Source organism: Ammodytes marinus, assembly GCF_949987685.1.
Source record: "Ammodytes marinus genome assembly, chromosome: 5".
Classification (NCBI taxonomy): Eukaryota; Metazoa; Chordata; class Actinopteri; order Uranoscopiformes; family Ammodytidae; genus Ammodytes; species Ammodytes marinus.
In genome coordinates, this window is record NC_137234.1 from 35,335,298 (window position 1) to 35,355,543 (window position 20,246).

Genomic DNA, 20,246 nt, shown 5'->3' on the forward strand with positions numbered 1-20,246 from the left:
ATCTAGGAGCACACCCAAAAACCTAATTTCCTTCACTCTTTCAATGATTGTTCCGGCTATAGATAGTACAGTACTTTCATCTTTTTTTCTATTACCGAAAAGCATGAACTTCGTTTTCTTTAAATTTAAAGATAGTCTATTAATATCAAACCATTCCTTCAGTTTGACCATTTCTTGTTCCATACTTTTTACTAATTCATTTAAATAATTTCCAGAGAGGTAAAAGTTTGTATCATCTGCGAATAGAACAAAATTCAGTAACTTAGATACATCACAGATGTCGTTAATGTAAAGTATAAATAATATCGGTTCTAAAACTGAACCTTGCGGTATCCCACATAGAATTTGCATATTATTGGATTTGTTATCGTAATACTGAACATACTGTTACATACTTAACCAATCCAATACTATTCCTCTTACACCATATGATTGTAGTTTTGATAGCAAAATTTAATGATCTATTGTATCGAATGCTTTCTTTAAATCGATAAATACACCTATTGTATGCTTCTTATTGTCAGTTGCATTTACTACGTCCTCAACTATATTAATGACTGCAGAAGCAGTAGATCTTCCAGAACGGAATCCATACTGGCTCTCGTTCAACAGCTGCTTCTTTTCGTTTCAAAGGTTTTTTTATTCATCAAAAGATTTGCAAAGCAAATACAGTACAATGATTTAGTTTTTCCCCTTTTTTCTTCCCCCGAACACACCCTGTCCACACCCCACCTCCCCACCCAACCACAAACAATCCTGCATCAAAAAAATAAAAAATAAAAACACACACACAAAAAAAAGAAAAAAACAATACACAATGTTAAAAAATTACATAAACGAAATACACGCTACAAGAAACAAATAAACAATCGATATGAAAAAAAAAAAAAAAAAGCTACTCTTGTATTGTTGTTGTTGGTTTTTTAAAATAATCTAGGAAGGGGCGCCAAATTCTGTCAAATTTATTCTCGGATCCCTGGGTAGTATAACGTATTTTCTCTAAATTCATACATGACATAATGTCTCTAATCCAATGTGAGTGGGAAGGTTCAGCTGCTTCTTTTCAATAAAATCATGTAATTTTTTAACAAAAATCTTTTCAAGGATTTTTGAAAATTGAGATAATAACAAAACTGGTCTATAATATGTAAACATATGCTTATCACCATCTTTGTAAAGTGGGACCACCTTTGCTACCTTCATCCTATTAGGGAAAACCCCTGTTTGAAAAGAAAGATTAAATATGTAACTTAAAGGTTTAACAATGCAATCAATGGTGTCTTGATGTCTTGTTTTTTAATTTATTTACAATGGATAGAATTTTGTTTTCATTAATGTCTCCAAGAAACATTGATTGGAGTACTCTACTCCCCCTTGTCCCTCCATCCTGTGGCCGTGCGTTATGTTTATCAATATTTTCTGCTAGCTTGGGCCCCACATTCACAAAAAAGGAATTAAATTAATTTACTACTTTGTTTACGTTCTCAATTTTCTTATTATTCTCGTTTATGAAATGGTGTGGTATACCGGCCTGACCTGAAGTAGGCCTACTTTTCCCAATCAGCCTATTCAAAATATTCCATGTTCCTTTTATATCATTTTTTTTTTCTAAAAGGCTACCAAAATAATCTTTTTTCGCTTGTCTCATTATTGTTGTTAATTTATTTTTATACAACTTATACTTCATTTCTACTTCTTTTGACCTACATTTTATAAAATCTCTATAAAGTTTATTCTTCTTTTTGCATGCATTCTGTGGTCCCCTTGTGATCCAAGGGTTTTTGCCAAAGCGGTCCTTATACTTACATTGCACATATGGACAATGCCTTTCATATAAGGTGAGTGTACTTAGTTGTGTTAAATTGGAACAACTATAAGTGATTACTTTTTTACTTACTTAAATTATATTTAAAATACCTTTTCAGTCACATTTGAAGATCTTTAATTTCATTTAAATGTGTTTTTTCGTGATATCAGTTCATTACTAATTTATTGTAAGTATACTTGAAGAGCCACTAAACGTATAATAAAACATACAATAAAACATACACAACTTAATATAGACTATAGCTCATTAATAATGCATTTTAAATAATGCATTTTAAATATATTACGCTGTAAAAAAAATATTTCAAAACCAACACGCACAGAGAACACCATTTTACTGACTTTAATGTAGAGATCGTTAACATAACAGACAAAAATATTTACAGAGTAATAATAATACATTTTATCTAAAGGCGCCTTTCTCTGCACTCAAAGACACCGTACAGACATTTAAAACTTTTAAAAAGCAGTAGTGAGCAATATAAAATAAAAGCAACAATAAAAACAACAGAGAGAAGCAGAGCAATTTACATCAAATGGAATAGACACTTCTATATGTTTTGAGTTGTGGGAATGGGGATATGAACCAATGTTTCCGAGTTGGGGTGGTAATGAATTCCAGAGACTGAATGCTCTGCTCCCCATGGAGGTGAGACGGGTAGAGTGGACAGACAGGTGTATGGAGGAAGATGATCTGAGGGAACAGGAGCCAGTGGGAATCTGGAGGAGATCAGACAAATATGGGGATGGCCTTGTATGTATTCAGTAGGATTTCAAATTGGATAGGGATCTGGACCGGGAGCCAGTGGAACTGTTGGAGGACACGAGTGATGTGGTGGATGGATGGGGTTCAAGTTGTGATGGGAAGCTGAATTCTGAACCAGTTGAAGTATATGAAGGGATTTGTGAGGGAGGAAGTAGAGGAGAGTTGCAATAATCCAGACGGGAAGTGACAAGACTGTGGACAAGGATGGCGGCAGTGTGGGGGGGAGGGGCGGAGGTGAGAGTACACAGCAAGTACAGTATTATATCTTGACCAAAATTAAATGCAAATGTGTTGGTATGGTAGAGCATATTTAAAGAAGCTAAATTTACAGAAATTAATATCCCATTATATAAAGCACAACAAGAATGATTATCTTAAGAGACATGCTCCGCATTGAAATGTCCTGCACAATAATAAAATGTTTTTTTCACAAACTAAAACACAAACTGAAATTAAACATTACATTCTCCCATCTTCATCTTTCCAGTGTAGTGGTTTCCTTTGAGTAGGCCTGCTCTGCAAATTCTTCTGCAAATGAGGGCTTGCACTTCCGGCAAAGTGTTGGAAAGTTCTTCATCGCTGTGTCTTTGAAAGGGACAAACAGTAAATATAGTTAGCAAAAAAGGCTTTAATTGTCATCTTTTCGGTTTCCATTTTGATCCTCTTGTTCATCCATGCTATCCAGCTAAACCGGTAAAAGCCTATGGTTAGCTGTAATGTGCATGATTAAATATGCACTCACTATTTAAAAACCTTATTTTTTTCTTACTAGAATATAATTGAATGTTGTGGATGAATTGAGAATTAGTTATTTCAGTGATGAATGCATTCTAACATGTTGTTACTTGGTTATTTCACAATGTGGACATGTGTCCCTGCCTAGCTAGCCGAGCTAGCCATTTAGTATTCTATGACGTTGTTGCTAACGGTTAGGATTCTACACCAACATTATCCAGCTCGCAAAATATTTAATAAACTCGGGGGATGCCCATATAATAGTAGATTAACCAACTGTGTTGTGTGCTGAAAAATTAAACTTACCGTCAAGAAGAAGTAGTTTGGCTGGCAGTATTTTTGTTTTTTCCATGTCGGATTCAGCTTGGCAGACAAACACTGGCCCTCTTCACGGTGAAGTTCATCACAGTTGCTGACCGGAGCTGACTGATATTCTGTTCTTCTTTGTTCCCCTTTTATTATTTCTGAACAGTCCACCTGCCGATGTCCGAATCAGGTTTCCGAATCAGGGAATTAAAGCAAAGCAAACCTTGGAAACGATTATTCAAACTCTGTCTCTTTCTTGGCCCTATCCCGTATGACTATCTGCAACGGAAATCTTCGTAACGTTCATGTGTCACGTGCCTCGGTGACTAGCCCCCGATTGGCCAGTACGCACATTTGATTCTGAAACGTGGACTGTGATTGGTCGAATGAAATGCACCGCGATGACTGACATTTTATTTTTTTTTGGTTCGGTGAAGAGTCACCATTTCACGGACATCTGTGGAAGTGCACCGCTGCTATCTTTTTGCTATCTGCTTTCTTCATGGCTGCTATTCGTTCAGAACAGAACCTACCTGTAATGCTGAAGCCATTTAAAACGATGTTTACATGTTAGATTAAAGGGGGTATGTTGATAAAAATGTGCCTATTTGGTATAGTGTTGTAATGAACTGAGATGTTTTTTTTTTTTTTGTAATAAGTAGGCCTACACTATAATTTACAGTGCTACATAAAATACATTTTATAAGTACAAAAAAATCTGAATTTTTTGATTAAAAGTTACATTAGTATACTCTGAAATGTAATTATATTTATAATACATTAGGAGTGCACTTAAACTGCTCGGATTATACCTACATTATAGTATAATGAAGTTTAAATTAATTAATATGCTTTAATAAAAATATACTTAAAATGTATAAGAAAAATATGCTTAAAAAATCCTACTTCTGATAAGAAGACTGAAGCACTTGTGCATTACATAATAATTTAAAATATAATTTGGTACCAATTTAAGCAAACATGCTATACTGTAAGTAGCCTATACATGTATAACACTTATTTGTAAATGTACTTAAACAAAGCACTATAAAATAGCACTATAAATAAGCATAAAATAAGTACGTTTTGGGTAAGTACACTAAAATGTTCAAAATAATAGGCTTACATTTTAGTATATTTTTCAGAAGCATAATTTAGCATATTTATACACTAGTAATCAAAGTATACTTTTGACTAGTATGTTAAAGTGCAAGAAAGGGTATCTTTAATGCACTTTAAGTAAGTACTTTAGAAATACCAATGTACTTCAAACATACTATTTGAACTTCCAGTAAATTTTTTATGTAATTAAGTATACTTCTTTTCGACCTGGGATATTTGCCCAAAGACGTAGTAAAGAGACAGACAAATTGAATTATGGTGTGGTAGGTATGTATATATTTTAGTTTGATTTAAATTTATTTTCAGTATTAAAACCATCATTTGGATTTTCAATTAATAAAAATACTAATTAAATGTACACATGCTTTGGTATGCTACATTTTGAGTCTATAGAGTTAGCACGATGTCAGCCCTAAATTGCTGCATCATGCTTATTATCCAAATTTCTGGGATTGGGGTGATTTGTGCCAAAGGGCCTGGGTGAGTTATAAGTAAGTAAGTAAGTAAAATGTATTTATAAAAGCACATTTATGACAGTTTGCACTGTCCAAAGTGCTGTACATAGTGCATTCAGTAGGTAAACAATGAAGGTAAAATAACAATAACCAAAATAAAAGACGTAAAGCCCATACATCCACATAAACACAGATAGTAGTGCAGAGGTAAGATAGTTAATGGGGAGGAAACACCAGGGTGTACATATGGGTTTTGAGCCTTGATTTAAAGGCAGAAATGTAGGGGAATCACATTTGTCAGGTGGCAGTTGGTTCCACAAGCACGGAGCAACTAGTGCAAAGTACATTTCTGAGAGTTGTGAGCCAGTGGCATGGCTGTATACGCTGGTCACCAAAAGAAAGTGATTGTCTACAGTAGCTCAGAAGAGAGTGACATCTCATTCCACTTAACGACACCACTGATGAGAGTTCAGATGGCCAGAAAGATGATGATGGTGACTTTGTCATTGTGAGCTTTGCAGGTAAAACCATTAGATCTGCTAGGCCTTGTTTAAGAAAATTGTCCTTCAATCTTTGTCAACTATTTACTTTAAATACATCTTAAATAAGTGATTGTCTAATGGATTTGTCTTGCATTACAGTTTATGAGATATATATCAATGGCACAATTCACCCCATGGTATTCTCTCCAACCGCACAACTTACACCACACCGGGGGCAAGTTGTGCATCAAGACAACTTTTTTTCCGAAAGCTATATTTCTTCAACAGTTTATTCCACATCCAAAGTTTTTATTGCCAGGGATGCACAACACCCTGAAATATATGTACATATTTGAGTTGGAGACTTTACTGTCAAGGCCTTACTTTAAAGTCACTTTGAGTGAAAAGTTGCACAACTTAGGCCACTCTCCCCTATATAAATTTAAAAAATTCAAAAGTCCAAGTCCTTAAGAGTCGATAGTGCAATAGTGCAATCATGTGTGTATGAGATGGGGAGTATCAGTGTGGCAGTAGAGTGGGAGTAGAGTTTAGTAGTGTCACAGCTCTATGATAGAAACTGTTTTGCAGTCTTGTTGTGCGGGCGCTCAGTGTCCTGTAACGTCTTCCTGAGGGTGAAGAGGCAGTGTCCAGGGTTTGTGCTGTCTCTGAGGATGCCCTTGACCCTCCGAGTACAGCGGGTCCGGTAGATATCCTCCAGTCTGGGGAGCCTCTTAGCAGTCTTAATGATGCGCTGGAGAGCTTTCCTGTTGTCTGTGGTGCAGCCAGAGTACCATGCGAAGAACTGACTCGATGGCTGACCTGTAGAAGCTCACCAGCAGTTTTTGTATGAGACGTGCCCTCTTCAAGCACCTCAGGAAGTGAAGCCTTTGAAGACCTTTCTTGGCCGTCGTGGTGGTGTTGACGGTCCAAGTCAGGTCGTGGCTGACCCCGAGTTACCTTATGTTTTGCACAAGCTCTACTGTCTCGCCGTAGATGGTGATGGGGTGATGGACGAAGGGCTTCGTCTTCCTCCTGAAGTCCAGGATCATCTCACCATCATCAGCTCACCAGGTTCTCTACCTCTGTCCTATAGGCAGCCTCGTTGTTGATTGAGATCCTGCCTAACACCATGGTGTCGTCTGCGAACTTCAATATGGTGTTGGCCTCGTGGGTGGGTTTGCAGTCGAGAGTGTAGAAGGAGAAGAGGAAGGGGCTCAACACACAACCCTGTGGTGCACCGATGTTCAGGGTGATGCTGGAGTAGACCTGTCTCCCCATTTGCACAGTCTGTGGTCGGCCGGTGAGGGAGTCCAGGACCCAGCTGCTCAGGTGTGTGTTGAGGCCCAGGTGGTCCAGCTTGGTGGCAAGTTTATGGGGGGGGGGGGGGTTGGTATTGAAGGCGGAGCTATAATCTATAAATAGCATCCGCACATAACTGTCACGCTGGTCAAGGTGTGTCAGGGTGGAGTGGAGGGCTAGTGAAACTGCGTCCTCTGTCGACCTGTTTGCCCTGTAGGCAAATTGGTGGTTGTCTAAGGAGGGGGGATGCTGTTCTTCAAGTGTCCCAGTACCAGACGTTCAAAGCATGATTATGGCTCTTTACCGTCACATACAGGGTTAGGAGTTGGAGTTATTGGGGGACGAGATCAGCAAATAAAGCAGGTCAAATAACTAGGATGTCCCCCGCTCGGAATATTGAATTTTAATTTTTTTTTATAATATTAATATATAATATTATTCATAAAGTGATCACTTATATGGTGTGCGCGTTTTATAAAGCCGATCTTTCAGTCACTCACTCTGCATGTAATCGGCAAATAAACTTTTCGGGGATCCCACTACTGATAACGAATCAATTCAACTCAATTCAATTCAAATTCAAATTCAAAGAACTTTATTCTTCCGTTAGGAACTTCATATGTGGAGGAGCATCAGGGTACAACAGTACATAGAATATACAAACACACACGCGCACACACACACACACACACACACACACACACACGCACACAGCATCAGCCCGTACTCGACATATGACAGATACAAACAATCTTTGCTTAGCCTAGTGAATAAATAGTACCTCCATAGAGGAGGAGTAATAAATACGTTAAAGTTTTAAAAAATAGTCCAGGTGTTGAAAAAAATAGAGAGAGGAGACAGTTCAAAAAGCGGTTTAGCTATTCAAAAGTCTAATGGATGCTGGGACAAAGCTTGATAGGGCTCTGTTTGTTCTCACTGCAGGGGCTCTGTATCTGTGGCCTGAGGGTAAGAGGCAATACTGGCAGTGTAGAGTGTGTGTGATATCCAAGGTGATTAGTGTTGCTTTTTGCTTAGTCCTTTTGTTGTAAATGCTGATGAGTGATTCCTGCTGTTGTCCAATTATTTTGCTGCTCAGTTTGATGATTCTGTTGAGTGGGTTCCTATGGATGTTGGACAGTGCTCCAAACCAGGAAGTGATGTTAAAGGTGATTATGGATTCAATGAAGCATCTGTAGAATGCTGTCAGAACGGATTGATGGACCTGGAGTTTGTGGAGTTTCGGAAGGAAAAAGAGACGCTGCTGGCATTTGGAGTGGATGGTATCAGTATTTGTTTTGAAGTTTAGTTTGTGGTTGATTATTGTCCCAAGGTACCTATATGTGTCAACCCTCTCTATCGGCTGGTTGTTGACAGTCAGAGTGGGGAAGGTGGAGGGGGCCTTACGGAAGTCTATTATCAGTTCTTTTGTTTTGGTGATGTTGAGATCAAGGCAGTTCCGCCTGCACCAGTCTGAAAAAGTGGCCAGTTCAGACTGTAACTGATCAGATGAACTGGTGGAGTCCATGATGACAGTGTCGTCAGAATACTTTTGATGTATGTAATGTTTGGGTTTGTGCTTCTGCAGTTATTGGTGTAGAGTGTGAAGAGAACTGGTGATATGACACATCACTGTAGAGATCTTTCTGGATGAGCTGAGGTGGCCGTTAACTCTCACTCTCTGGTGTCTGCCTGTCAGGAATGAGAGCACCCAGAGTATGAGGTGGGGATTGACATCCATCTGGGTGAGCTGTTGTCCCATTAGATGGGGTTGCACCGTGTTAAAGGCACTTGAAAAGTCTACGAACACCAGCCGTAGAAATGACTTGGGCTTCTCAAGGTGGGTGTAAGCTCCATGTAGCAGCGTTAGTGTGGCGTCGTCTACCCCTCTGTGATGTTTGTACGCAAACTGAAGTGGGTCAGCGTACTTACTGACCTCTGCCTGTAGTTGTGTCAGAATTAGCCTTTCATGACTAGGGATGTTAAGGCCACATGTCGATAGTCATTATCACAGGTGGGGTTACTCTTTTTAGGCACAGGGCATATGATGGAAGATTTCCAGACAGAGGGGATAAACTGGGAACACACCGCACTGGCCGCGCGGCGAGATTACATGCAAAGTCAATGTACTAGCGCGTGGCCGCGCGTCCACCCAAGAATCGGCGGCCGGCGCGTGGCCGCGCCTCATCGAAGCGCGTGAATCGAAGGTGCTGCCATTTGCGGCGTGGCCAACATGTGCGGCGAACGCAGAAGATGAAATTGTTTATCTTTTTGGCGTCGCCGCGCCGCGATAGCCAATCAGCGTTGAGATTGCCTGGTGGTCTGCAAGACGAGGTGGGCGTGTGGAGTGAGGACATTGGGTTTCCAATACATTCTGCAAATATGTGTATTTTGCATCTGTTTAGCTGTTGGTTGTACTTTAGCCAAGGTAGCGCCGGTTAGTATAGTGAAACTCACCCAGCTGTGTGCTGTTCCTGAGGATAATATGAACCCAAACTTGACAGCAGTGTCTGTGTGGAATTCCAATATAGTACAGCGAAGCACCGGTGTTGTCCTCCATCAGCCGGCACACTTTCACTTTCAGGTAGGCTGATGTCTGCCTTTATTTTTGCAGCTGAGCACACACTGCTGTTGTTATTGTATTTAGTATGTTGCTGAATTACTATTAATATGTGTGTATTTGCGATCGGGGTGCGTCTTCATGCTGTTTTAATGATATTTGCGACATGACTGCCGCTGGTTACACAGTGTAGCCTACCTACATCTGTATTTTTTGGCACAGCTGGAGCATGTTGTTGTTGCACCGTAAGTGTGACGGGTCTGATCTCGGCGTCGGCGTCAGGAATATATGGCCCAATATGATCAAGCGGCGAGCCTCTTGCGTTCACGCGGCCAACCGCCGCCTTCGAAGTGGCGGCCGCGGCTGCGTTTAATATGGCCCAATATGACCAAGCGGCGAGCCTCCTGCGTTCACGCGGCCAACCGACACGGGCCCAGTGCGGTGTGTTCCCGGCTTTAGAGTGTTCAGCCAGTGAGCGGTTAAAGAGGTGGCAGTAGACACCAGCAAGCTGATTGCTGCAGGCCTTCAGCAGGCGGCCACAGATCTGGTCTGGCCCTGGTGCTTTGTTTGGCCTCATCCTCCTCAACACCAGCTCAACCTCCGCCTGCTTCAGCTCTTGATTTACATAGCCCGGCATCCTAGCAGTGAGCTCCTCCATTAGCTTCTCCCTCTCCTGTGTGTAGTCCAATGTCTCAAACCTGCAGTAGAATTGGTTAAGGTTCTCTGCCATGTCAATGCAGTCTTTTTCCCCAGTGGTGGGTAGAGCTGAGTTGTTGTTGGGGAGGCCAGCTAGGGTTTTGACACCTATGCGCATACAAAGGCAGATTATGCTAGATAACTCGCTGCTTGAAGACCACAGTGCATTAATGTGGTGACGTGGGGACGAGGGAGGGGACTGCTAACTGCAGTCACTGACAGGAAGTTAGCTTAACTGACCATTCCGCTTAGTGAACCTTTAACACCCAGTCCATTTGACCTGCTAAAAAGATACTTTTTATTTGACTGAAATCACTTTTAATCCCCGGTAGCAGGATTGTATATAATATTGATCTCAAAAGAAATCTAGGTGTAGTCTTGCAATATGTGACCCTGTCTTTTCAAAATCTCATTCTGTGACTGAAAACTCAGAGAACTAAGTGAGTGTCTTCAGGTGTGAGTTAATTGTCTTTAGATGTGAGAGGGTGTCAGTCTTCAGTCTTTTCAAAGTCTTTTAAAAGTCCATGTAAACCCAGCATACATTTACTCTGGAAAATTGGATCCCTGGAAACACTGTTTGAAGTTAGAAATCTACCAGGGGCCGGTTTCCCGAAGCCTTCTTAAAGCCTTCTTAACGCTACATCATTCATAACCCCTACTTAGAGTTCCTACTGAACATTTTGCGCGTTTCCCGAAACGTTCTTTGCTACGAATCTCTTTCGTACGCCATACATTGGTAAGGTTGGTCTGGAGCGCCCTTAGAGCCTTCTTAGCTCTACTGTAGTGATGTTTCAGCTCCTGACAGTCGACGCCGCCACTGTACAGTGACCCAGAAATCTTGGTTGTACATGGAACTGCCACATTGCCAGTGTTTCACTAATGTTTTAAGTAATTCATGGAGAAAATAATCGCTGGAAACAATCTTAATTTTAATCTCTTCCGCTGTTTCTATATTTTCTATAGGCCCAGCTTTTTTTTAAATCAGTATAGTCTATGTAGGGCCTTATGAAATCTGTTTTATTTTTTTCCAAATTCCGTTTTATTTTTAATCTCATGACTTCCGTTTTTTTACAATTAACACTCGTTTCATCATCAGAACGAGTGTCTAATTAATGCGAAAAAATAATATTCTAACAATTTAATCAGATATAAGACTACATTTAAAATACATCACAACATTGCACTGTTTTTAGTGCTTCAAAAAAAAACGAAAAAACGGATGTGTTGGGTAGGCTATAACAGAAAATAAAGCCATTAATTTTGTGCTTCAAGTGTACTGCAGCCAGTCTCTACTTTTCACGATAGTATTTTGGTCTTTAGATGTCGCCAAACCAAAATTCCTCCCTAGTTCTGCTTTAATTTCAACCGTGTTGTTTCCCTTTGCCTTGGAAATTGAATTTCACCAAAATAATGGTGAATTCCGTGACATTCCGTGTTAACAGCAGATTCCGTTTTTATTGCCCGATTCCGTGATTCCGTCCGTGTTTTCGTTATCGCGGAAATCATAGGGCCCTAGCTATGGTAGTATGTTCGACCATGGTTAACATTAGAACCTCCGCACTGTGTTCCACACCGCGGCTCGTCCGGATCCATTGACAGCGGAGTGATGTCAGCTGAGCCGGACAGAGAGCTTCGGAGGGATTCTCCGCCTCGAAACATGTGAACGTGTAAAAAAAGAATGAATAATCAATTAGAGCCTACCTTAAAATAAGTGTGCCATGTTTAACGTGTTTAGGATTTTTGCTAATTTGGACGCTGTTTTAGCCGTCTGTTTTCATTGATATAGGCGATATTATATCTACTTTCAGTTTCATTACTGACCCACCATGAAACGTGATTAGTGTTCTTAAAGATACTTAGATTATAAAACAAGAGGTCTAAAACACAAATGATGATTAAACAAACTTATGTATGACTTTATATTACACTAAAAATGCACTGGTCGATTTTATTATGCAGCATATAAAGAGAACGCTGGCGCTTCTATTGTTATATACATGTGTTGGCCCAGAAGGATTTCTAACAATGTTTTATTTGGAAAGACTGCAATACGTTTTATAATATAGTGTAGGGCTATGCGATATGGCGATATATATCTTCTGACGAAACAAAAACATCTATCGTTTCATTTTATGCAATACCGTTTATTTCGTTATGTTGCCAATCCCACTCTTTAGGACACAAACTACACATGTAGCTTGCAGTGAAGTTACTGTTATTCAAACCGAAGATTTCCTTCAGCGTAACTTCACATTAAAAGCCTTTAACTGGTGAAATGTGAGGAATTAAAGTCAACTTTGACTTTTATTTTGAAGCAGAAACACTAAGCGCTTCCTAGTTCATGGCCCTGCTGCGCTTCCATCACACTACTTCCGCCCGACCGCACCAGGCTTTTCTCGCTTGTGGGATAATCAAAGTTAATTTCGGACACTGAAACCCATCGGTAACAGACCTGTCGGTGTTTGCACCATGGGCAGAGGATCATATATCCCCTCTGACAGAGCAGTCGAGCCGGCGTTACCCAGGCAGCGCTTGACAGGCTCGCGGGGTTAGCAGCCAAGCTAGCGGGGCAGTTCGGCTGCTGTCCCCGCGGGCTGTCAAGCGCTGCCCAGCTCGCAGTGTAAAGTTCCAAGAATGCGCGGCTTGGCTGCTCTCTCAGCGGTGAGAAGCTCCTGCGCTCCCCGGGGCGGTCACCCCCTCCGCGGGGTGAATTTACAAGCCGCCTCAGCTAAAGAGGATAGCTCCATTAGGCTAAAGAGCTTAGCTAGCGAGGAATCCACCAATTCAGTCAATTATGTGCCATGAAACCCCACACGGCCCAAAACTACTCAAATGTCACATTTGCATTTTCTATTTTGTTGAATGCTTGAAAATTTGCATTTGAATTAAAGCAGAAAATAATCAAATATGGGTAAATACTTAATTTGTTGAGAATTTAATTATTAATATGACATTTTTATATTTATTAATTGTAAAAAGTTACAGAAAATATGCTATATTGTCAAATGTATCGTTATCGGGATATGAAATTCCTATATCGGGATATGAGATTTTGGTCATATCGCCCAGCCCTAATATAGTGTTGAGCAGGAAATAGAAAATCGAACTCTGAGCAGTGTACAAACGACGTAAGGAGTGTTTCTCCTAAGAGACCGTTAGGGAACCACAACGATAGAGGTAAACAACTTTGGTAAGTCATAACGTAGGAGTCTTCGTAGCGCGCTAAGAGAGGACGTTATCGGGAAACCGGGCCCAGAAAGGTTACTGTTTCACTGTTATTGTTTACAGCAGCAGGGCCCACAGTTTGGTTTACAAAGATATTCTAGTTTTACATTTGGTTCCAGGTGCTTCAAATTAAATTTGTATTGATTTATGATGAATTAATTGATACTAAGAATTACGTAAAGTAAATATGTTTTGTACTAGGGCTGGGCGATATGGACCAAATCTTATATCACGATATAGGTAATTGTATATCACGATATGGATATATATCACAATATAGTATTTTTCCTTTAAATTCAATGGATTACAATAACCGTACTGAACTTTAATCACATTAGATTATTTTCATCTTTTGCTTGGAGCTTAAATTTCCATACAAAAGAAAAACTGGTGCAAAATACCACACCAGTCTGGTTTTAGTCAGTCAGCGCAAAATAAAAATGACAGCATCAACATTTTCCAATTGATAGTAGCCTACATCAAAATAATGAAAGACTTGAATTTTCCTGCAGTATTTGCTCATCTTCATTTTAAAAAGCTGTCAAAATTAACTAGTGAGCAAATGTCTGGTAATACTTTAACTCCAGCTTCAACACAAATAATATTTTCAAGTTTGACATTTTAATTTAAAGTTACATAAAACCAGCCTTGCTGGCTGCCTCCAACAATAACAGCACGGGGGTGAAGCCCCGAGTAGGCTAAAGATGTCATTATTAGCCAGCTAGCTCACGAGAGCTAACCCATGTAGTTTGGCTTAAAACAAGCCAACTCTGCGTCACGGCAACAGCACGCTGAAGCAGCAAGCAAGTTTCCTTTGCCCGATGACATTTTTGACCGTTAAAACCAGCTGCTCTGCCACCGTGACACGGAGTTGGTTTGTTAAATGTAGTCATGGCGCACCGGAGCTAGACAGCTAGAGCAACAGATGAGGCTTCTTCTGTTACGGGTAGAGAAGCTGTATTGCAGCCCAGAACTCTGCTGCAGAGCCCCGGTGTGGCGCGGCGGTGTAACTGCAGTGTAACTATAGGGACTCGGAGGGACAGCTGCCTCCCACTCCATCTATGCTCCCGCCACATGAACTTTTTTTCTCCGCGATATAAACGGTATGGCCAAATCTCTCCCGGTAGACACTTTCATATCGTCCACGATATGATATCGTCATATCGCCCAGCCCTATTTTGTACTAAGTAACTAACTTCAGGCTTTTTACATGTAAACACAAAACCCTCCCCTGAAACTACAGTGCACCTTTAAGTAAAATGATTGCATCCAGAAGAAAAACAGATATTTTGATATGTATAATATATCAATAAAAAGGAAAAAGTATATCAATCTAAACACGTAAACTGTTAAGCAAATCTTTAACTCAAAGCTCACGGTAATTCATTCAAAAAGATTGCCTCTATAGCTTTAGTATTTTAGTAGTTTATTTTCTTGAGTTGGATTTCAAAAAAACTTTTCAAAAAAACAGACAAAACTGACATAGTTCATTTCAAACTCTGTAGATGTATTTTTCACAAGGATAATTTCTCTGCAGTTTGTCAAAATGATGTGGACTCCATCCACATGAAGTGTACAGTGTTTTTTCCTGAGGGATCAGTGTTAGGCCCTGCATTAGTTCAGTGTATACAACACATTAATGAGCTTTTACAACACAGTCCCAGTATATGATTGTGAATGTTTGCCAATGAAAACGTTTTGTGCATGTCCATACATGCAACAATGGTCTCCTACACTCTTAGATTAAACTAGATTAAAACTGACATATAAGATATAAAAAATATATTTAGACATTTAAACGAGGTCATGTTTGTCTGCTTCTGAACCAGTGTGTCAGCAGCAGCATTCCAAAGTAGTGGCACTGTCTCACAGCCAGGGGGAGCAGGGAATGCCTCACGATCATAAAGGGATTTTCAGGAGCACACCGGAAGTGACGTGTTGGGTTACACACTCCTCCCTCTTTTCCTCCAGGCTATGGAGAGAGAGAGAGAGAGATCAAGGGAGAAAAGAAGGGGAGAAGTAAATGGGCCAAGCAGCAGCAGTCTCATTCTTGCTGTGTGAGATCACAGCAGCGGCATAATGTGTGTGTATCTCTGCTTGACTACTGAAAAACAAGACTGAACAGGAAAGAGGCAAAGAGAGACGGAGGACAAGGAAAAGGAAGGGAGGACAGAGGGACAGAAGGAAGGAGGTGGAGGAGGAGACCGGGGGAGCAGTTTTGAGGATCAATTTTGGGATCTACTCTCTCCACAAAAAGGATTTAGTTGGTAAATTGTCTCAAATAGGGGCTGAGCTCGAGCCCCTTCCAACAGAATTATACCACAGACGCCTCACAGCAGCAGTGACACAATGAACTATCTGGTGAGTTTGTTTGTGTGTGTGTGTGTGTGTGTGTGTGTGTGTGTGTGTGTGTGTGTGTGTGTGTGTGTGTGTGTGTGTGTGTGTGTGTGTGTGTGTGTGTGTGTGTGTGTGTGTGTGTGTGTGTGTGTGTGTGTGTGTGTGTGTGTGTGTGTGTGTGTGTGTGTGAGTCACAGAGATTTCACTTTGGACCCATACAAAATCTCAGCTTCCAGGGTACTTTTTTCTTGCTTTTTATGTGTAATGTGTTTAGTGTTTCACTACAACTTGTCCCTAGTGTGTGTGTGAGAGAGAGAGAGAGAGAGAGTTTTAGCCCAGCGGTGCACAGGCTGAGGTGGAGAGAGGAGAGAGGGAGGGAGATGTGAGTATGGAGCAAAAGGGGGAGGAGAGGGAAACTGGAGTTAACATTTTCTCTGCAAATTCCTACCTTTTGTTGGCGCTCGGTGGGGAGTGTGCGTGTGTGTGTGTCTGTGTGTGTGTGTGTGGTTTAAAGTGAACACACACAGTTCGAGGGGACTTCACTTTGCAGGGACAAAAAGGACAAAGTTAAACTAAAGTTGCTCCCATTTTTCTTAGAAACACACCAGATCTCTGTTGTTGTCTTGTTTGATATGGAGAGAGTGATAAAGATAAAAGACAATAAAAGACTTGACATTTTAAAGGTGAAGTCAGCAATTCTGGAGATCTGTTACCTGTTCCTCCTGTGTGCTCGCTGGAAAGAAATGCAGTGTTAATACACAGCCTAGGGCTCTGTAAAACGGGCATGTTATTATAGCCATGGTGGGCCCCTTTGTCTCATACCCTTGGTTTACATACCAGTTTACAGTCTAGCATTAACACTGGATTTGCGTACAGATAATGAGGAGATATTCACTGATGTTGACATAAAGTGATCTTGACAACAAAATACACTGCACAGAATCGGAGCACACAGCGGAGGTTAGTCGTCCAGTTTATGGCTTGGGGAAGGAAGAAAAGAAAGAAGTGAGAGAGAGAGGGAGGGAGAAGGAGAGAGAGAGGAGGAGAGAGAGAGAGCTGTGGTCTGTCTTTCTGCTGACTCAGAGGAACACACAGAGGAATGAAGCTTTCATAGCCACAGGACGGAGGGGGGGGGGGCGTCAGTTGGCTAGAAGGGAAAATGCTTCAGTATAAATAAGCGCACAAAGAAAAGTAAATGATCTGTGCTGGTGTTCAATAATATGACGTGGATTCTGTACAAACAGCGAGTGTTGTAGTGGGGGGAAAGGAGAGGGGGTTGGTGAGGAGAGAAAAGTATGAAGACAGAAGAGATGGAAAGAAAACTAGTGGTAAAAGTCCTCTGCTTTTGTCTAGAAGGCTTCTGCGTCACAGTTGGCTCACTGCTCATGTCAACCACTGTTTGTGTGTGCGTGCGTGTGTGTGTGTGTGTGTGTGTGTGTGTGTGTGTGTGTGTGTGTGTCACACAGTCGGGAATGTGGCAGACAGTGAAATACTGTACAGCATATCACTGTGTGACTAGTAATTACACGCCAGTGATTAGTGTGTAATTAATATAGAGTAACATTCAACACAAGGCGGCCATGTCAACGCTGCTGTGCTGTGTCGTGAGGGTTCGTTCAGATACAATGTCAGTTTTAAGCTTTGAATGGGAAATAAATTGCTTACAAGTAGAAGTAAGCAAAGCTGGTGATGTTCTATAGTTGCATGTGTAAGCCTCAAAAGCTCATGCATTCAACAAAAAATACAGGTATTTCTATGGCATTTTTACATAGTAACAAGTAGCATAACTGTGACAAGAAAAGAAGCATATTAATAAACAAGCCATCATAAAAGGTGCATACACTTTGAAATAAAGTAATAAGAAACAGAGTTGAGACAAGCTTTCTCTCAGTTAAGTCAAGACAGTTTTTTTAAAATAAATATCACAAAAAAAAAAATTCATGGCAGAATCTTTACAATACCAAACTCTCAACACAGTGGGGATCCCTCTCTCTCTGACTGACATACAGGAAATACATGTTGTGTGAAAGGAACAGACTGACAATCTCTGTTTGAATAAGCTTCCATGACAACGATATTACATGTAGAAGGTAAAAGTTATGAGAAATGGGCTGGACAGACAACCACGGAAGAGGCAATCACACAGAGAGTTCATGTCATTTGAATGGGCTATGATTATATCTTTATCTGTTTATGAACATTTAGTATTAGATGTGTCCTTGAATCTCTCAAAACGTCTTTACATCTTCATTCATAAAATGTAATAACTCCTGCTATAACCTTAACATTATAGTCATAGGTAATGCAGGGACACGCAGTAGGACAACTGTTATGAGGATTATGAATATGATAATCCCAATAAAAGTCATCATAATCTGTCCAAGATGGTAAAAACATTCTTTGTCCTGTCGTGGTAGGTGTCAGCTTGTCTTCAATGACATCAGAGAGGAGTTAACAGGGCCAGGAAACAATGCCTGTTAAAAAATAGTTTAAAAGTATTCCCTCCATACCACGGAGGTGTGTGTGTGTGTGTGTGTGTGTGTGTGTGTGTGTGTGTGTGTGTGTGTGTGTGTGTGTGTGTGTGTGTGTGTGTGTGTGTGTGTGTGTGTGTGTGTGTGTGTGTGTGTGTGTGTGTGTGTGTGTGTGTGTGTGTGTGTGTGTGTGTGTGTGTGTGTGTGTGTTAGAGAGACCCGGATATTCGATTATTTGCATTACTGACTGAAACTGATATCCTCTATCACATTGCTCATCTGGCCTGTTAACCAATCAGAAGAGTAAATGAAGGGAGAAGCAGTATCAGTTTGGGCATTCAAACATGTACTGTACAACCCTGGAATTAGTAAAAATCATGTACATGCATTCAAATTCATAAAATATGCTAAAGTGCTTAAAAAGAGAAAGTTTTTTGTTGAGTATACGGATATACTTAAAGGTGCTACGAGGAACCTTTAAATATTTCTGAAACAGTCTAATTTTCCTCTGATGATCATAAATGACATGTAACAGCAAATGAGACAATCAGTGTGAAGAATGCAATTTTTATATAGCTTTTCTTAATGCCTTTGTCATGTACACTCACCCAGGAACTACAGCTGTTGTAGGAAAAAAACACTACCGCTTTTGTCCAAAGGGGCCGAAAGAGTTAACACAAACTGAAAGTTCCTTGGCACACCTTTAAAATAGTTTCACATTTAAAAAAAAAAAAATTATCAATTGCCAACAAATTGTCTAAAATCACAAGATCAAAACCATCTGTGTGTTAGTCTAACTATAAATACTTTCTGACCCAGATCCCTGTCGGTTTGGTTTTCAAGTTTCCTTTAAATAAAGGCATTTCCTTAAACAACTGTTCATTTTAGTATGATCACATGTCTCCAACAGAAGAGAGGATATATTTTACCCTGTGTGTCTTATATTAAGACATTATTTACATACACGTCCACTCAAGCTCTGCAATATTATTATAAAAGTATGAATGACAGGCTCAGTATTGGAGTGAGATTTCTCGGTGATCCTCCTTGTGTCAGTAGTACACATTTCTTTGGCCATTGAGACAGAGTCACGGAGGCCTGGCTTAACCCATTGATGACTATGGCAGTCTAAGATGCATGTCCTTAAAGCCACTTCGAGTAACATGGCACGTTGGCGTCCCCTTTGAACAAAAGCGGTAGTATTTTTACGACGCCCGCTGTCGCAAAGCTGTTTTCTAGCTCGTGCCAGGCGTGCGAGTGTGAACTGAGAAGGGCGCAATATAGTGCATGTCCGTGTGTTGAAAGTGTGAGGACTCTTTTCGGCTCCGTGACAGTGGTTTTGACACTGTATCAACTAATGCCAGCCAGTGCTACACACACCTGATTGCAATGAGTTGATGCAGCAGTGTCACCTAACTACTCTCTCTCTCACGGAGCTGAAAGATTACGTGTCCTCACAGAAAGCGAATGAACGAGAGACGGCAGTTAGTATGGATCACGATGAGGTAATGTGTTTGTGTTGTTGATGTAAATAATGACTATTTCAGATAATGGTTATCTGATGATGGTGAAGCAAAGCAAACTTTGTGTTAGTACCAACCGCTCATTCATTTAGGAGTAAACACTGCAGTCTAGTTTTGCTCTTGTGAAATTGTATACACGTTGCTTGGCAACGCCCTTGTCCCGCCCGTAGCCTATATCACTCTCCCTTTTAGCTTTTCTTCATTGCATTCTCTTTTTTTTCTTTGATGGTTCAGCCCCGTTATCAGTCATTATGACGACAAATAACTGTCTCAAACAAGGCTCCCGCTCCCCTTCCCTCACCTGGAGGGATTGGCTCAAATCGCGTTGCTGCTCCACACTGAAATCTGCGACCAATACGGATATGTGACCATAGAGCTTGCACGAGCGAACCGAAAATCGGACTGGGTGTGCGACCAGACCAAAAGCAGTAATAAAAACTATATA

The 20,246-nt window shown here is 40.6% G+C and overlaps 1 protein-coding gene across 3 annotated transcripts in view; it reads left to right on the forward strand.

Moving 5' to 3' along the window:
- bcar1 (BCAR1 scaffold protein, Cas family member) overlaps positions 1-20,246 on the forward strand; it is a 205,212-nt gene that overhangs the window by 121,569 nt on the left and 63,397 nt on the right. The window contains exon 1 of one of the 3 annotated variants that reach the window (XM_080028049.1): positions 15,537-15,831. The exons of the other annotated variants lie outside the window; for them this stretch is intronic. Coding sequence (XP_079884175.1) covers positions 15,820-15,831 — 12 coding nt within the window. The 5' untranslated portion in view covers positions 15,537-15,819. Of the gene's footprint in view, positions 1-15,536; positions 15,832-20,246 lie in introns of those variants that run through there. 3 annotated transcript variants of the gene reach the window in all.